Source organism: Pseudonaja textilis, chromosome 2 (genome assembly GCF_049901715.1).
Source record: "Pseudonaja textilis isolate UNSWEBS1 chromosome 2, rPseTex1.2, whole genome shotgun sequence".
Classification (NCBI taxonomy): Eukaryota; Metazoa; Chordata; class Lepidosauria; order Squamata; family Elapidae; genus Pseudonaja; species Pseudonaja textilis.
The window spans coordinates 136,291,023-136,306,960 of record NC_141991.1 but is presented as its reverse complement, the minus strand read 5'-3'; the positions used below and the strand labels follow the sequence as shown (position 1 = coordinate 136,306,960).

Below are 15,938 nucleotides of genomic sequence, written 5' to 3'. Positions count from 1 at the left end.
TCTAAAACATATTAAAAAAGCAAATACTCACAGCAGGTCCTGGTGGTCCAGCTGCTCCTGTCTCACCATCTTTGCCAGGAAGACCCTGAGAGAAACAAGTGCAGACAAAAAGCCTTCATTGATCACATCGGCTCCCCTTCCGTTATCCCTCAGCTATAAGCAGCTAATAATCCTTGCTCAAGGAAGAGGGAGGAGGGAGTGGGGGAGGGAGTGAGGAGGGGGAGGAGAAAAAAATTAACCCTTCTTTGGGTGGGTTTATGCATATTTCTGGAATCTCTGCCTTCTGTTCTTCTAATAATTCTCAAAGATAAAAATGTTCGTTCAGACATATATGTCAAGATTTGCCAAAATGCTACAGAAGTTTGTAACTTTTGTAATAAGGAAAAATCTAGGATTGCTGCTTCTTGCCCCTCCTTGCTGAGGGTAGTAGGAACTCCAAAGTGTACAGCTAGTGGTTATAAAAGTGTAGTACAAATGCACTTCACCGTTGTACTTGTGGCATTAGTTGCTCTGTGCGTAAGTAAAATGTTTAAGAGAGGAAGGAGGCTTGGAGACATGCCACCTATATGTTGAGGCTTCTAAAGCATGTGCATAATTATTAAAATCTTCCAATACTGCAACTCTGAACAAACAAAATGGCTTTTCAAATAGTTCAAGGTTCTGCCGATCTTTCCAGATCGTTCTAGCAAACTTTATGTTTCGTTGTTAGAAATTGGGTTGATGAGTTTCCTTGTGAATACACTTGTAGGAAACTTAAAAAGAACAAAGAACAGTTTTACTTACATGGAGAAAAATCAGAGGTGCTATTCAGCAGGTTCCGACCAGTTCTGGAGAACCGGTAGTGGAAATTTTGAGTAGTTCGGAGAACCGGCAAATACCACCTCTGACTGGAGATTTTACAGTATCCTTCCCCTGCCACACCCATCAAGCCACGCCCATAGAACCGGTAGTAAAAAAAATTGAATCCCACCACTGAGAAAAATGGAACACTGAATTGTATAAATAGTTTAAATGTGCTTCTGTACCAGCACTGATTTGTTTGCACAGTTGTTCGTGAGAATTATTCCCCCAAATCTCTCATCTTTGCAATTCAGCATCTAAGTCGGGGTGGGATTCTAACAGTTCGCACCTTTTCGCTAGAACTGGTTGTTAACATTCTAAGCAGTTCGGAGAACTGGTTGTTGGAAGAAATTACTGGCCTAATCCTGTAAGGAAGGCAGGAAGGAAACATTCTGGTGTTGCTTACAAAAACCTTTAACCTAAACCTGCCTCTCCTTTAACCCTTATTATATTTTTGGCAGGACTAGACTTCTTGTCTCAGGAACGTCTCTAGAGTTTTTTTCCCCTCCTTTGCTGGTACTTTGCTTGTGTGGATTGACCATTCAAAGTTACAATGGCACTGAAAAAGTGACTTATGATCATTTTTCAGACTTACAACTGTTGCAGCATCCCCAGTCATGAGAGGCCAGGTAAGGAGATGCGTGCCTCGATGTGAGTGATATTGAGTTGGCCACACCCAGCCAATAACATGACCACCAAGCCATGCCCACCCAGTCACATGACCACCAAGCCACGCCCACCAGCTAAGACACACCCACAGAACTGGTTGTTAAAAAATTTGAATCCCACCCCTGATGTTAGCTGTTAGATGTTAGCTGTTCTCAGCTAACATCTGATTTACACAAATGTGGAAAAGAAGGGAAGAAGAAGATAGTCTCTTCTCTGAGAAGACATGATGAAACTGAGATTTTTTACATCTCAGGTGCAGCTGGGCTTTTTAACTTTTTAAAGAAAGTACAGTACATAAATAAACAGAAAAGGGCTTTTTAACAGTAGAAGATGCAGAATAAACTTACTCGTAATCCAGGAGCACCAGGTAGCCCCTTCTCACCAGCTTTACCAGCTTCACCCTAAATAGAAAGAGGAACAAAATAACTTATAAGCATATTTTAATAAAGATAAAAGGTCCCATTGGGAGAACCTCTAATTTTCAACCTCGGTCCTCCCTTCTTACTCTTTCTCCACTGTTATAATGAGATATAGTGTTTTATAGCAGCGGTTGCCAAACGGTGGCCGTGAGAAAATTTCGGTGGGCTGCAGAGAAATCTCACCCCCAGAGCACCCTCACAAAGCAATTAATCCAGGCTGCACAGAAACACAAGGCTGAGCTGCCCACATGGCCCGCGGGAATCCTCCCCACCCACTCATTCCTTACCTGACAAATTTGCCTGCTAAATTGCTACTTTTCTGACCATCAGCTGTTCTGCTGTGCTGGGAGATTTAGATTAGCTAGGAAGCAGGAAATGGTTGCATTTCTTGCTTTCTAGCTAGTCTTTAGATCTTCGGCTCTGCTTTTAAGCACAGCCAAACCTCCTTTAGGACTGAAGGTTCTATTATTCAGTGCAAACTCATGGCAAGCAATTTTATGGGACAGACTCAGATAGCCAATGGCAGATAGATAGATCACTGAATGATTCTGTGAGCAACTCAATCTGCCTGCCTTCTTTGCCTGATTTTGGGTAAAAGTTGTTCTTTTTTTATAAAAATTCAATATTTATATAAATATTTGTAATATTTACATACAAGCCATGCCCAACCAGTCACATGACCACCAAGCCACACCCACAAATTAGACCACGCCCACGGAAACCGGTTAGTGGTCCCTGGGATTTAAAATTATGAGTTTGGTGGCCCCTGAGGTCCAAAAGGTTGGCGACCCCTGTTTTATAGGACTGCAGTAACTGCCTGAAAGAAGACGAAATGATACGAGAAGAAAACAGGAGTTAATTTTTTATTTATGGGACTTAAGGATGGTTGGGAGGAAAAAATATATAGAATTGATTTATCTGATTATGGTTAAATAATGCATTCTTATTTCTGGTGATTTTGAATAGTTATCTGGACTGAATAGTGTTTTTTTTAAAAAAATGTCTAATGGGGTAATAGTTTTTGTTAGGCAAATAATGAGTTATTAATTTTGATAATGTTTGATACTATTTTATTTCTTTTGGGTAACATTTAATTGTTCAAAGAGAGAGAAAGAAAACAGACTAAATGGGAAAGGGCTATATATTTATATTAGATATTTTTGTTAATTTATATTAAATATTTGCTGATTAATAATAAGAGAGCTGAAGATTTAAAACTGAGTTTATAGAAAATAGGGTGAGGTACGGAATAAAGAGTTATCTGGTTATATTTTAAGGCACAGTGATGAGTTGTTAATTAAAGTACTTCTGAGGAGTGTGGTTTGCAAGAAACTAAAAGAAATGTAATTTTGATTTTGGGGTTTGATGATTAGATGGACCAATAGAAATAATGTAGGATATTGTTAATTTTAGAGTAAGAATTGGATGTATTTCTTATCTATAGCTGTATCAAAGAGAGTGGGAAGCCATTTTTTTCTTTACTTTTTCCACAACTTTTATCTTGCTCTTGGTATGATTCTTTCTTTTTTTTTCTTGCTTCTTTACTTTTTAATCATGTAATAAAATCGTATTTTTAAAAAAGGACCACAGTAGCTACCCAAACTGGGGAGAGCAGAAAAAGTATGGTAAATAAGTGGAAATGTTGGCTAAGTTGGAGAAGTCAAGAGATCTTTCTGTTAGCTGCCCAAATGTCATACTTGCTCCCTATTTCCCTTCAAAAACTGCCAGGGTCCTGCTTCTAATGAGTCAAATACAGCTTCACTTACATTAGCACCTTTGGGGCCTGGGAAACCCATGACCCCAGGCTGACCACGAGCCCCTTGAGGACCAGGTGGGCCTGGTCGTCCATCTTCACCCGGAGCACCCTAGAGAGAGGGAGAAAGGCAAAGACCAGTAAATGGCAAGCCACTACAGACCTAGCTGGGTAGAAATGCTATCTTGACCTGGAAAAGAGGCTGCTTGTATTATTAACCTGTTTTTAATAGGTCAGTGTAAAATTGATCTATATAATGATATTCATTCACCCTTCATGCCTTTTTTGTTGTACAGTGATGGGATCAAGTCCCCTATGAAAGTATTTAAAGTGTTATTGTGGTCTAGAAGTAAAAATGTTGGATTAGGAGTGCGAAGTTCTAGGCCACCATTAGCTATGGAATGGGATAACAGTACTTTTTCTTAGCCCAACCTATCCACAAATCTGCTATTGTGGGGATAAAACTAATAAGAGATTTCCCTCTAAACTATACTGAGATCTGGAAGAAAGAGGGAATACAAATCTGACTAATAACACTATTAAGAATAGCCACAATTGACTCACCAAGTATATAAATATATATTCTCATATAAATATATTTTTCTGCAGGTTCTTGTGCTATGCTAATATGGGTCATTGGCTTAACATAGTGGCTTAAAGCCTCCAATGTGGTTTATAAATCAGGCTGACTTAGTACTTTGTGGAAACATGGATGTGTGTGGTTTAGTCAATAAACTATGTGTAAGCAAACAATGGCTTTGTGCAATATGTGAAACAGGTCACAGCTTTAAATCCAACTTCAGTATTTTTTAAAATTCTCCACACAAGTTAACACAAAGGAAATGTTTGCAATTCTGCCTCATTTTATCATCATAGTTTTCTATCTTAACCATGTCCTCAAATATTCTGCATGCCACAAGAGGAAAAGTACGGAATTTCACTTACAGATGGACCAACTTTGCCTTGAGCACCAGCATCTCCAGGACGACCAGTGAGGCCCTAGTAACAAGAGGTTATATATATATATAAAAAGAAAATTAAGATAGTTTTGGATTTCTTCAAGTGTTGCCAAGAAAATTAATTCTGATTTAATTTACCCAGTGTTTTCATTGTCTCAAACTTTAGGAACAGTAGCTGAAGCAATATGCCCAAGATAACTGGCTGAAAAATTGCAGAGCCTGTTTTTTTTTCTTTCTTTCTTTCTTTCTTTCTTTCTTTCTTTCTTTCTTTCTTTCTTTCTTTCTTTCTTTCTTTCTTTTTCTTTCTTTCTTTCTTTTTCTTTCTTTTCCATCTATCATATCATCTTTCCCATATCATCCATCTATCTATCTATCTATCTATCTATCTATCTATCTATCTATCTATCTATCTATCTATCTATCCACCCATCACAAATAAAAATGACCCAAACAGATCCTTTTACCGCTGTAAATACAGATACAGCTGCAATTGCTGCAGTCAAACTGCTCATAGCTTTTTTCTGTCTGCCAAGCAGCCAAGCTCACTCATTCTACCTCACACCTGGCACTGAAAATGGGGCAGAATTTTTCTGAGTCAAGACTGTTTCAAACAGGGACTTTTATGGACACAAAACTTAATCTGGAAGCTCTGAGAATTATGGATGCCACATATCTGGCTTAGCATATTTGAGCTGCAAAAAATGGAAAATTAAAAGAATTTTCTGTATGCACTTGTTGCCATCTAGTGGTTACTTACAGCTCGTATTTAAATTGCTCTACTACAGTACAAGTATGTATATGTTTCTCCTCTCCTCTAATTCTAATAACTTCAGACGGTAGTGATCATAACTGCATTGTCCATCAACTGTAGCGTGCAATGAAATAAAGCACAGATGAGTATACAGGTTGGCCTGATGTTATTTCATTATAAAGTCACACCAGGCATTATACCCTAGTATATTTTTAACCAGATACAAAATGCAAAACAACTGCGCACTGTCTCTTATAGACAGCCCTCATTAAACAATAACTATTGGGACTGGCAACTTAGTTGCTAAGTGAAGCTGTTGCTAAGTGAAAATGTATCTTTGCTTGTGATGTTACTTAGGCTTTGCTTTGCTTTACTGACCTGCAAAGGTCATAAATTTGAGGATTGGTTGCTAAACGAGGCAGGTGCTAAAACAAGGACTATTTGCATAACCCCTTCCTTTAAAAAACAAAAATAGAGACTCAACACAAAAAGTACCCAATTCTTCAGAGATGCTTCAATCCATCTGTATAAATCCAACCTGACGCCACAGCAGTGCAAATGCCTTTCGTTTCTCTACCCAAAAAGAACGTTTTGTACTACTTGGCACCAGCTGTGTCATCAGGTATATTACTGCACATGCTTTATAAGCAGGCTTGATTCACGTATATAAATAGTAGCAATACTAAGAAGTCAGGTCTTTCAGTTATTAGGGGACTGGAGGCTAAAACATATGAAGAACAGTTGCAGGAACTGGGTATGTCCAGTCTAATGAATAGAAGGACTAGGGGAGACATGATAGCAGTGTTCCAATATCTCAGGGGCTGCCACAAAGAAGAGGGAGCCAAGCTATTCTCCAAAGCAACCGAGGGCAGGACAAGAAGCGATGGGTGGAAACTAATCAAGGAGAGAAGCAACTTAGAACTAAAGAGAAATTTCCGGACAGTTAGAACAATTAATCAGTGGAACAACTTGCCCTCTGGACGTTGTGAATGCTCCAACACTGGAAGTTTTTAAAAAGTTGTTGGATAACCATTTGTCTGGAGTGGTGTAGGACTTCCTGCCTAGGCAGGGGGTTGGACTAGAAGACCTCCAAGGTCCCTTCCAACTCTGCTATTCTATTCTATTTCTATTTCTAAGTGATATTCTTCCACAGTGATGCGAGAATCCCTAGACTAGCTGTTCTTCTCACTTTGGGGGGCATCTCCTTTATGTGGCTTATTCAATTCCACATTGATCTTACCCGGGCACCAGGCAGGCCAGGTTCCCCAGGTCGTCCAGGATCTCCAGGGGCACCTTTTGGTCCCCCAAGGCCAGGAGGGCCGCGTTCTCCAGGAGCACCCTATTTAAAGAAGATTTAAGCAAGAAATACATTAGTCAAAGAGTTTCTGAAGAATACCAGGAAAACCTGTATTTGGCCCAATGTTCTACCATCACTCTGGACACACCTACATTATACAGGTAGGTTCTTGAGTTAAGACCACAATTGAGACCAAAATATTTGTTGCTAAAGTTTTGCCCCATTTTATGACTTTTCTTGCCAAAGTTGTTAAGTGAATCATTGCATTTGTTAACTTAACACGGTTGTTAAGTGAATCTGGCTTCCCCATTGACTTTGCTAGTCAGAAGGTTGCAAAAGGGGATCACGTGGCCCCCCGTATGTATGTGTGTATATATACATATACATATATGTATGGTATTCAGCTTTGTTCGGGTATTTTCCCACGTCATTATAGTTGTACTTTTAAAGTTGTAGCTACGTTTCAGCAGAATCTCATCTGCCATCATCAGGTGATGATGAGATTCAGCCAAAATGTTGCTACAACTTTAAAAGCACAACCATAATGACGTGGGAAAATATCCGAACAAAGCTGAATACCATACATATAAATACCCACGAAAACTTAAGAATATGAATATATATATATATATATATACACACACACACACACATACATACATACACACACATATACATACATACATACACACATATATACATATATATATATGTTTTCTGAGGTTCTCGCGGGTATTTATATGTAGATCTTTGGTTGTTCGAAGCACAGAGCTGGAGACAGAAGCCTGAAGATGATGAATGAGACTTCATCGAAACGTTGCCTAGATACTTCGAATCTTACGCGGGAGAAAACCCGAACAACCAAAGATCTACATATATATATATATATATACATATACATATACATACATACATACATACATACATATATAGCAAACCATCATATATATGAACCAGTTGGCAAGCACCTGAATTTTGACCACATGGCCAAAGGGATGCTGCAACAGTTGTAAGTTTGAAAAAACAGTCATAAGTCACTTTTTTTCAGTGATATTGTAACTTTGAATGGTCACTATTGTAAACTATTGTAAGTCGAGGACTTCCTATATATATTAAAGAGGTTTAAAACTTATTTAATTATTCTGACATCCTAAAAATAACCTGAAGAGGTGAGCAGAAGATAAACTAAGTTTGCAGCATATCTGCATCCTAGTCCTTAATGATTTACCTACCTCTGTAGTAAAATAATTCCTCCTCAAGCTAAATTACAAAGGACAATAGTAACCACAAATGGATGTATTCAGTCATTAAATTTATTTATTCAGTCATTAAATTTCTCTCCCACCATTTTTCTAGGAGCTCAACTTGGTATACCCAGCACTATCTCCTCCAATTTATTTCCCCAAAGATAACAAAATAGTGAGATAGGCTGGATGTGACCAGCCCAAATTTACTCAATGACCCTAAGGCTGAGCCTGATCCAAAGTGTCTTCAATCCTACTAGCTAAGCTACCACACCACACTAGTTCTCTCACAATGATTATGAAAGAACTTAGAACTTTATGAAAGAATTAGAGCTTTATGGAACCATATAGGACAATGAAAGAAGATAATTCTTTAGTTTATACTCAATTTGGGGTTTCTTCTTTCTAAATGCATGTCTTCTGCACCTGGATGTAATCGGTAAATTATGAATTTTAGAAGTAAAACTCCACAGGATTGCTCACCCCTATCCTAAGTACTATAAATCTGTGAAATGGATGAGGTGGTGAACTTTTCCAAAGAAAAATGTTAATCAATTGATTCTAAAGATATCTTACAGCATGTCCAAAATGTTAATATTATATTTTCTGTGAAAGAATGCACGATCTGGGAGACTTTTAAAGGAAACACAGAATGTCATTTTCATACCTCAGATTGCTATTTGTCAATAGTGATAGAAAAAAAGAGACGACGAACACTTCTATTTTTTTAAAAAAAAAATGTTATTCCAGTGAGAAGGCAGCAAGTTCAACACTCACCTTGGGGCCAGCTAATCCATCCTGACCAGGAAAACCACGATTTCCGGGGGAACCCTGAAGGCAAAAAATACATCATTACCAAAGATTCAGCTCTGGAACCCTGGATCACTTCTAGCTCTTTCAGAACAAGGACATAGCTGGCGAGTATGCTAACAATATAACTATTATACACAAGAAATACCTTGTGTGGATCTAAACAATATAACCTGTTCTAAGGGAAGAATCTCAATGTTCTTAAGACCATTTTACATAGTAGGGCGCCTCCGATTCTTCTATTCCCAGATATATATTCCTGCAATGCCAGTTTTGCACCTGCCTTTGGCATAAGAGCCAACTTATTTTCCAACCGAAAAAGGGTTTAAATTGGAAAACTCCGTACGCTTCAGAATGTGAGGCAGGCCATTTTCCCACTCGAAAGATGTTGGGCATTATCCTCTTCCAAATTCCTGCATTTTGGCTATCCCAACAGGTATTATAAAGCCAAGATTGAATTGGCAACCATACTTCTCCCTTTCAATAGCCCAGGGAAAGCAAACAAGGATGGAAACAATACAATTCTTCTCTCGCACCACCATTCCCCATAGAAGAGAGAGTTTATGGAAGTATAAGTGTATGTGTGTGTGTGTGTGTGTGTGTGTGAAGGGGGGAATTTTTTTCTATTGCAACATGGCCACATAAAGCAATGTACATTAACTATATTTCTATGAATGTAACAAGTATCAGCAACAAAGAGTTGTATAGCTACTTTGGCCAAGAGCTCTGACCAAATACAATTTTTTCTTTATATCTTCTGTGCTATAACAGTCCAAATATTTTGCACTTAAAACATGAGTTCACTCTATAGAGGCTATTGCTCTACAATCTTTAAAAGATCAAGAGGCTGCTATTTTGGGGACCAGAACTCAATGGCCTCAAAAATTATGTGTCACTAACATGACATTACCTTGTATTATCTGTTGCCTTTTATTCCAACAATTTCAATCAAAATGGCGATCAACTGTAAGACACTACCTTAGCCAACTTCCAACCTAAGTTTAATTAATCCCTTGCTTGAAATTTGCACCACATGTTGGAGAGCCACTGCCCCAGTTGGGAGAAGGGCTCAAGCAGGGAATAAGCTTAAACTCACTACACAAGAGGGCCAGATTGGAACCACTTCCCTGAATGCCTCTGAGGCTTACTTGGCCTTTCCCTGGCACAAGCTACCCATCTGAAAAGATTCCTGTGAAACAGGCATAAAACAATAAAGTAGCAACTTTAAACTCTACACGTATGGATCTGGTTGTTCGTGCCTGACACCACATGGCTTAGAGCAGGGCTGTCAAACTCACAGCCCATGGCCGGAGGCGTCATGCACTGGCCACGGCCACACGCAGTTTAATGAAGGGGCGGAAAAAGTCCCGATACATCATGTGATGCCATGCCACCATGACGCCATGAGTTTGACACCTCTGGCTTAGAGGCATTCCTCATAGAGGACTACTCCCTGCAAATGATATTACTTACCCTTTCTCCAGGTGGTCCACTTGGTCCTGCAGCTCCTGGCTCACCACGACCTCCTCTCTTCCCTTCTTCGCCGGCTGGGCCAGGGGCTCCTTGTGGTCCCGCAGGGCCCTGGGGATGAGAAACGGTAAAGCGGCTTAGTTATAACTTTCGTGTTCCTTTATCTTTTATCCAATAATGTCAAAAACCTATCAACGGTTACTGTATCTTTAGAACAACATTTTGAACATCACCCAGAATTTAGGTGATCCAATCTCTGTAGCAAGGTAACTCTGCAGAGGGGCAACTTCAGCTAGTTTTCATATTTATCTTCACTATTTCAAGTGCAATTTTCATTGGTACCAGGTTGATTAATCTTTTTTAATTGTTATGGGTGGGCAAGACAAGAATTGGTCTCCTCCTTGCTCTAAATCATGGGCTAAAATCTTTGCTTGAGTGAAAAACTTTAGCTAAGACATCCAGATAGTAAGTACTCCAAAGTTATGCTGCATAAGATTAAATAAAGGATTGGCAATAATTGTAACTTTGTTTCAAAGCCCCAATAATAGTTGATGGCCATCACCAACCTTCTCTCTCTCTCTCTCTCTCTCTCTCTCTCCCTCTCTCTCCATCCCTCCCCCTCCCCCCCTCTCTCTGTGTACACATCATAGCAAAAAGGCAGCCTACATTAGAATAAGAAATGGAAAGAGCTATTTTAGTTTCACAAAACTTGTAGCTCTGAGTTTCTCTAGTTATGTGATGGGGACAAATATTTATAGAAACATAAATGTTATGAACCCTTCATCTTATACTCAGTCTATCTATTCATCTAAATAAAACTTGCATTATAGCTTTATCAAATTCCAGTGATTTCTCTCCTAGAAACTGGTACCCTTGGAAGTTCTCATCATATTTTAACATTTCTCACTGTTCAGATGGTAGTATACACATGGAAGTGTATAGTGTTAACATTGATGCTCTTTAAATTAGAAGACACACTCTCAATATAGGCAGAAGTTAAGTTCCATCCTTTGGATGTTGCTAGGTGAAAAAGCAATGCTATCTAAAATTAACAAAGGACATAAATATATCATTGAGTATAATCTGGGAAACCCAGACAATCCCTTAAGTCACTGGAATGCCTATGCTGCCTTTTATCTATGAAGACTGATGAGCTACATAATAAACATTTTATATAAATGGCACTAAAGAACTTCACAGAGCAAGCCCACCCCTGCAATGGTCCATTTATACCCATCTGAAAGTAGCATATAAATTGGTGAATGAATCATTGCTTACCATGGCATACCTTCAGCATCAAGAATAATGCAGTAAAATTACCCTGGTTTTCTCCAAGAACCCCCTCCCCCCAAAAGAGATTTTGTATCTAAAAGAAAAAGCTAGGCTTTATTTCTGTTTTAAATAATGACAGAAAGAGTGGTAAAGGGAAGGGAAAGCCGTGCAGGCCAAAGTACAGTCCCATTAATAGAGCTCCATGATGTTACAATTCAAGCTTTTGGGGATATTCCCATGCCAGTGACATGGGATGGTGAAATGCTATCTCAAGGCAATAAATGCTACTTCAGATACAGATATGTGTGTGTGTGTGTGTGTACAGACACACACACACACACACACACACACACACACACACACATCATCTAGCCAGCTTTCATAGCTAAGGTAGAACTAGAACTCATAGTTCCCTGCTTTCTAACCTGTTGCCTTAACTATCAGACTTGTGCTCTTAGAGGAAGGGAGTTTTGGAGTGCCTAGTCTACCAGCTCCCACATATAACCTGATTAAGAAACAAAGTGCAGAAATGCTAGGCTTGCAGGATTTAGGGGTGAGAAGATTTTGAGGGTTTTCTATTCATTTATTTGTATCTTTTAAACAATGCACCTCTTCTTCCACAGTTTCACCTCAGAGCACCTGATATTTTATTAAAAAACAAAGCAGATGTCTTCTGACACATGCACAGAAATACATGAGGAACTAGAGAAAAATGCTAGCAATTTTCTGTTATGTTTGCTGAGGGATGAAAGAGATGCTTTTTTAAGCAACTGATTGGGTGACACCTTAAGTGGTGGAATAAGATCTGCAAGCCAATTGAAAACACAGAAAATAAGTACATAGTGACAGTCTGTCATTTCTCTTAGCTCAGCTACTGGTCAAAAGACTCCTACTTTGCTGTTCTTTGTGTGGAAACTCTAGACTTGCAAAGATGTACCTGTGATTGGGCCTAAAGCAACTTAATTCCAACATATTTTCCAATATCCAGACATCCTGGATCCATCCCGTGTTTAAACTATACAGGTAATCTTTGTTTAGTGACCACAATTGGGACTGGCAACAGGGTCATTAAGGGAAGAGGTCATAAGTGAAACTACAACTGTGCTTTGCTTTACAGAGACCTACAAAAGTTGTAAATGCAAGCAAGCACTGGTCGCAAAGTTACTTTTTCATCATGTTGTAACTGCAAAGAGACAGTAGTCATTTACCTACTGCCTGGACTACTGGACTACCTGATTAAGAAGATTGGAAACCAGAAAGACTAATCATCTGGAAAGATTCAGATACACAGGAGGTCCCTGAGGATTTACTCCGCTAGTCATTGCTGGCTATAGGGGGAGGTGCTCATCCCTGTTTCAAGGCCATTGAGCCAGCGCTGTCCACGTGACTTGTCTGCAGTCATGTAGCCAGCATTACGACATGGAGCAGTGTAACCTTTCCACTGAAATGGTACCTAGTTATCTACTTGCATTTGTATGCTAGGTTGGCAGGAGCTGGGGTGAGGACAGGAGCTCACATCGTCACATGGAGCTCAGGTCTCAAACCTGGGCTGCTGGCTTTCCAGCTGATAAGCCCAGTGTCTTAACCACTGAGCCACCATGCCACTCTCAGATACACAGAAAGGACATATATTGAAACCAGACAGTGAGCAAATGAGAAAAGAAAGGGAAGCACATGAAACTTGCATTGCCAAGACCATTAGTGCTTTCCTAAAACAAAGTTCTTTTTCAGTTCTGCTATCAAACAAACTTTTTATTATATGCCTTAAGCACAGAATTTTACAAGGGTTCCAAATGGTAATCTTTATAAGCAGCTTCAGGCCTTTTTAATTGGAAATTAAACTGAGTATATAAAACAACTGAACCTGGGATTCTATGTATGCAACACATCTCTCCTACTAAAGCTTTAGATTCCTACAGGCATCCAGCTTGTGGTTTTAAAGGAACAAATTAGTATTTTCATTCAGGCACTTATTCTATGACTATCAGACCCAGGCTGTGAAAATGTGGATGACCAGGAGATGATAGCAAATATCTTGCTACCTCTTTGCTCCCATGTAGTAGCTGTTTAGATTTTTGTAGCACGGTTCTAGCAGCCCAGAATTATTTATTAATAAAAAGGCATAAACCGGTTCCTGTCTACTTGGGCATACACTGGGGCTGAGTGGAGAAAATGGGATTGCAGTCAGCTACCTGCTGCTGGCATCTGTCCCATTTCATGTTAAAAGTAATATTTCTTTTGTCCAGATGAAAAATCTAACAACTAGAAGTCTAAGCTACACAGTTAATTCCAGATTTTGTAGAAGCTTTCAATTGTACATTTGGTCGTAATTGAGCTTATTTGATTTTCTCTACGCAGGGACTGTGAAAACAAGGCATACTTGTATAAACATCTAGCAAGCTCAGAGAAAATGCAGATATTTATTTTTATGAACATCAGGATACCTGATTACCATATAATAGGAAAAAAATTGTGAAGAAATGTTTTGAACACATTCTCAAACTTCTTGATTTGAGAAAATAATAATGCAATTACAGTTGCAAGGACATGATGGGGGAAGAAAATAAACTTTTCCCAAGTAGTGTTCGGAGCCTGAATTTCCAATGATTTAGGATATGCCTTCTCTGAACATATTAAAGGAGCCTTGGAATTATCAGAAGAGTTGCAGTAATTTCTGCCATGCTAAACAATGGAATCAACCCCCCCATTCCTTCCATGGTTGCCCTTCAAACAGGCTGGGATTATAACTCTCAAAATTCCCTATCCAGATCAGAGGGTTCCTGTAGAAACAGAACTTTAACAAGAGTGTAAAAAAAGAGCATACATTCAAGTCTAGTGTAAAATAACATACACACGATCAATTACTTACAGGTTCACCCTTGGGGCCTTGTTCACCTTTGAAGCCTGCAATTCCTGGCTCTCCCTTCAGAGATACAAAGAAAAATGTTAAGAGGATAGAACAATTTCTGTATCACTTTAGGCTACCTACTGATCAAACCAGCAAAAACTTTTAAAGCAGTATCAGATGCAGGGGATGCTTTAACAATAAAGACGGTGCTCACTCTTTAGATGAAAAGGCGGGAATCAGAGGCAAAGAGGCAGGAAAACATTAGAGTATGGAAGAAAAGCTGGAATTTTCTACTATAGAAGAAGCAGACTTTGGGCAGAGCACTGTAATTCCTATAGATAACTGTGAGGAACAGGATCTTCCTTCAACAACAATAGGGAGAATTCCCCTGAAAATAACTCTTTTATGTCCACACACACACACAAAAAAACCCTCCACAGGCATTATCTGCTGACAGGAAATCTTCAAATGGTTTCTTCCAAGGATGGGTATGAGCCTGTTTTGGACCAATTTGGCCTTCCTTATCTTCTCCCACATTTTTTAATAGGAAAGTTTAAAAAAAATTACTACGGCTAAAAAGTCCTCAAAGCTCACATGGTCAAATCTCATAAAGTCTTTTTCATGATGGAGGACTGCTCTGAAATAGGGATGTGCTTTTAAAAAAAAATCAGAAGTGATTCAGAACTTGCATGAATGGGAACTTATCATGTATTGGCAATTTTTTTTAATGGAGAGCAGCTTTTTCCAGATTTCTATGCAAGTCTGAAAAAAGGCATGCTGCTACTTTACAGAATCACATCAATGTGAGGGTTTGTCAAAACGGCAACAGCTTTTTCTTGGCTTCATGTAGAAGGCCAAAAAGTCTTTGATGAAGAGCAGAAGGTTGCTGTGCTTGCCTGTTTTTTGAATCAATTTCAAACCATGGTTTTGTAACAGCACCTGTTCAGTTCAGCCTATAACTCACTGCTACTTTTCCCATTATTAAATAGACTTCATTTCCCTATTTGGATATAATACACTCCAGTAATTATTTTTTTAATAATAGTTTTTATGAATTTTCCAAGATATGCCTGCAATCTTTTACAGCTTCTTAAATCCATCATAATGTCGGATATTGCATGAATTACATGATTCTTCAGTAAAGAGGGTGTTTTAGATATAAAGTGAATGTCTAGAAGACCAATTCAGGCCCCCAAAACTTGTCATTTTTTATTAGTTTATAAAAGCATAGACCTGTATTTCTTATCACTTCTAATTGACTAGCAATGCCGTCTCAAATGAGTTAACTTGGAAGTAAGTAAGTAAGTAAGTCTTTGAGCTCAAGAAGGCTTCCTCTTTAGTATGTTTGTTTAGGATTGAATTTTCCAGCTGTCATCTTCCCAAAGTGTAAATCATGTACAGCGAGTATTACATTTTCTGCAGTCTCCAGATGCTTTTAGCAATACTTCACATTGTCACACATTTTTGGCACTGCAATACTAGATCACTGAAGCAAAGCAATCTTCTGTTCGCTATCTGATGGCCACATGCCAGCCCAAGTGAAAAATCCCTCCGCTCCCCCAAATTCTCCAGAGAGATCCAGAGGATTAAGGGAGATTTCACTCTC

At 38.9% G+C, this 15,938-nt stretch overlaps 1 protein-coding gene across 1 annotated transcript in view; it reads right to left on the bottom strand.

Annotated features, from left to right (window-relative positions):
• Positions 1-15,938, bottom strand: part of COL2A1 (collagen type II alpha 1 chain) — a 79,842-nt gene that overhangs the window by 27,055 nt on the left and 36,849 nt on the right. Inside the window, exons 22-29 of the mRNA XM_087925421.1 lie at positions 14,354-14,407; positions 10,216-10,323; positions 8,710-8,763; positions 6,632-6,730; positions 4,627-4,680; positions 3,695-3,793; positions 1,857-1,910; positions 32-85 (exon numbers count right to left, since the gene is read on the bottom strand). Of these exons, the coding sequence (XP_087781547.1) occupies positions 32-85; positions 1,857-1,910; positions 3,695-3,793; positions 4,627-4,680; positions 6,632-6,730; positions 8,710-8,763; positions 10,216-10,323; positions 14,354-14,407 (576 nt within the window). The remainder of the gene's footprint in view (positions 1-31; positions 86-1,856; positions 1,911-3,694; positions 3,794-4,626; positions 4,681-6,631; positions 6,731-8,709; positions 8,764-10,215; positions 10,324-14,353; positions 14,408-15,938) is intronic.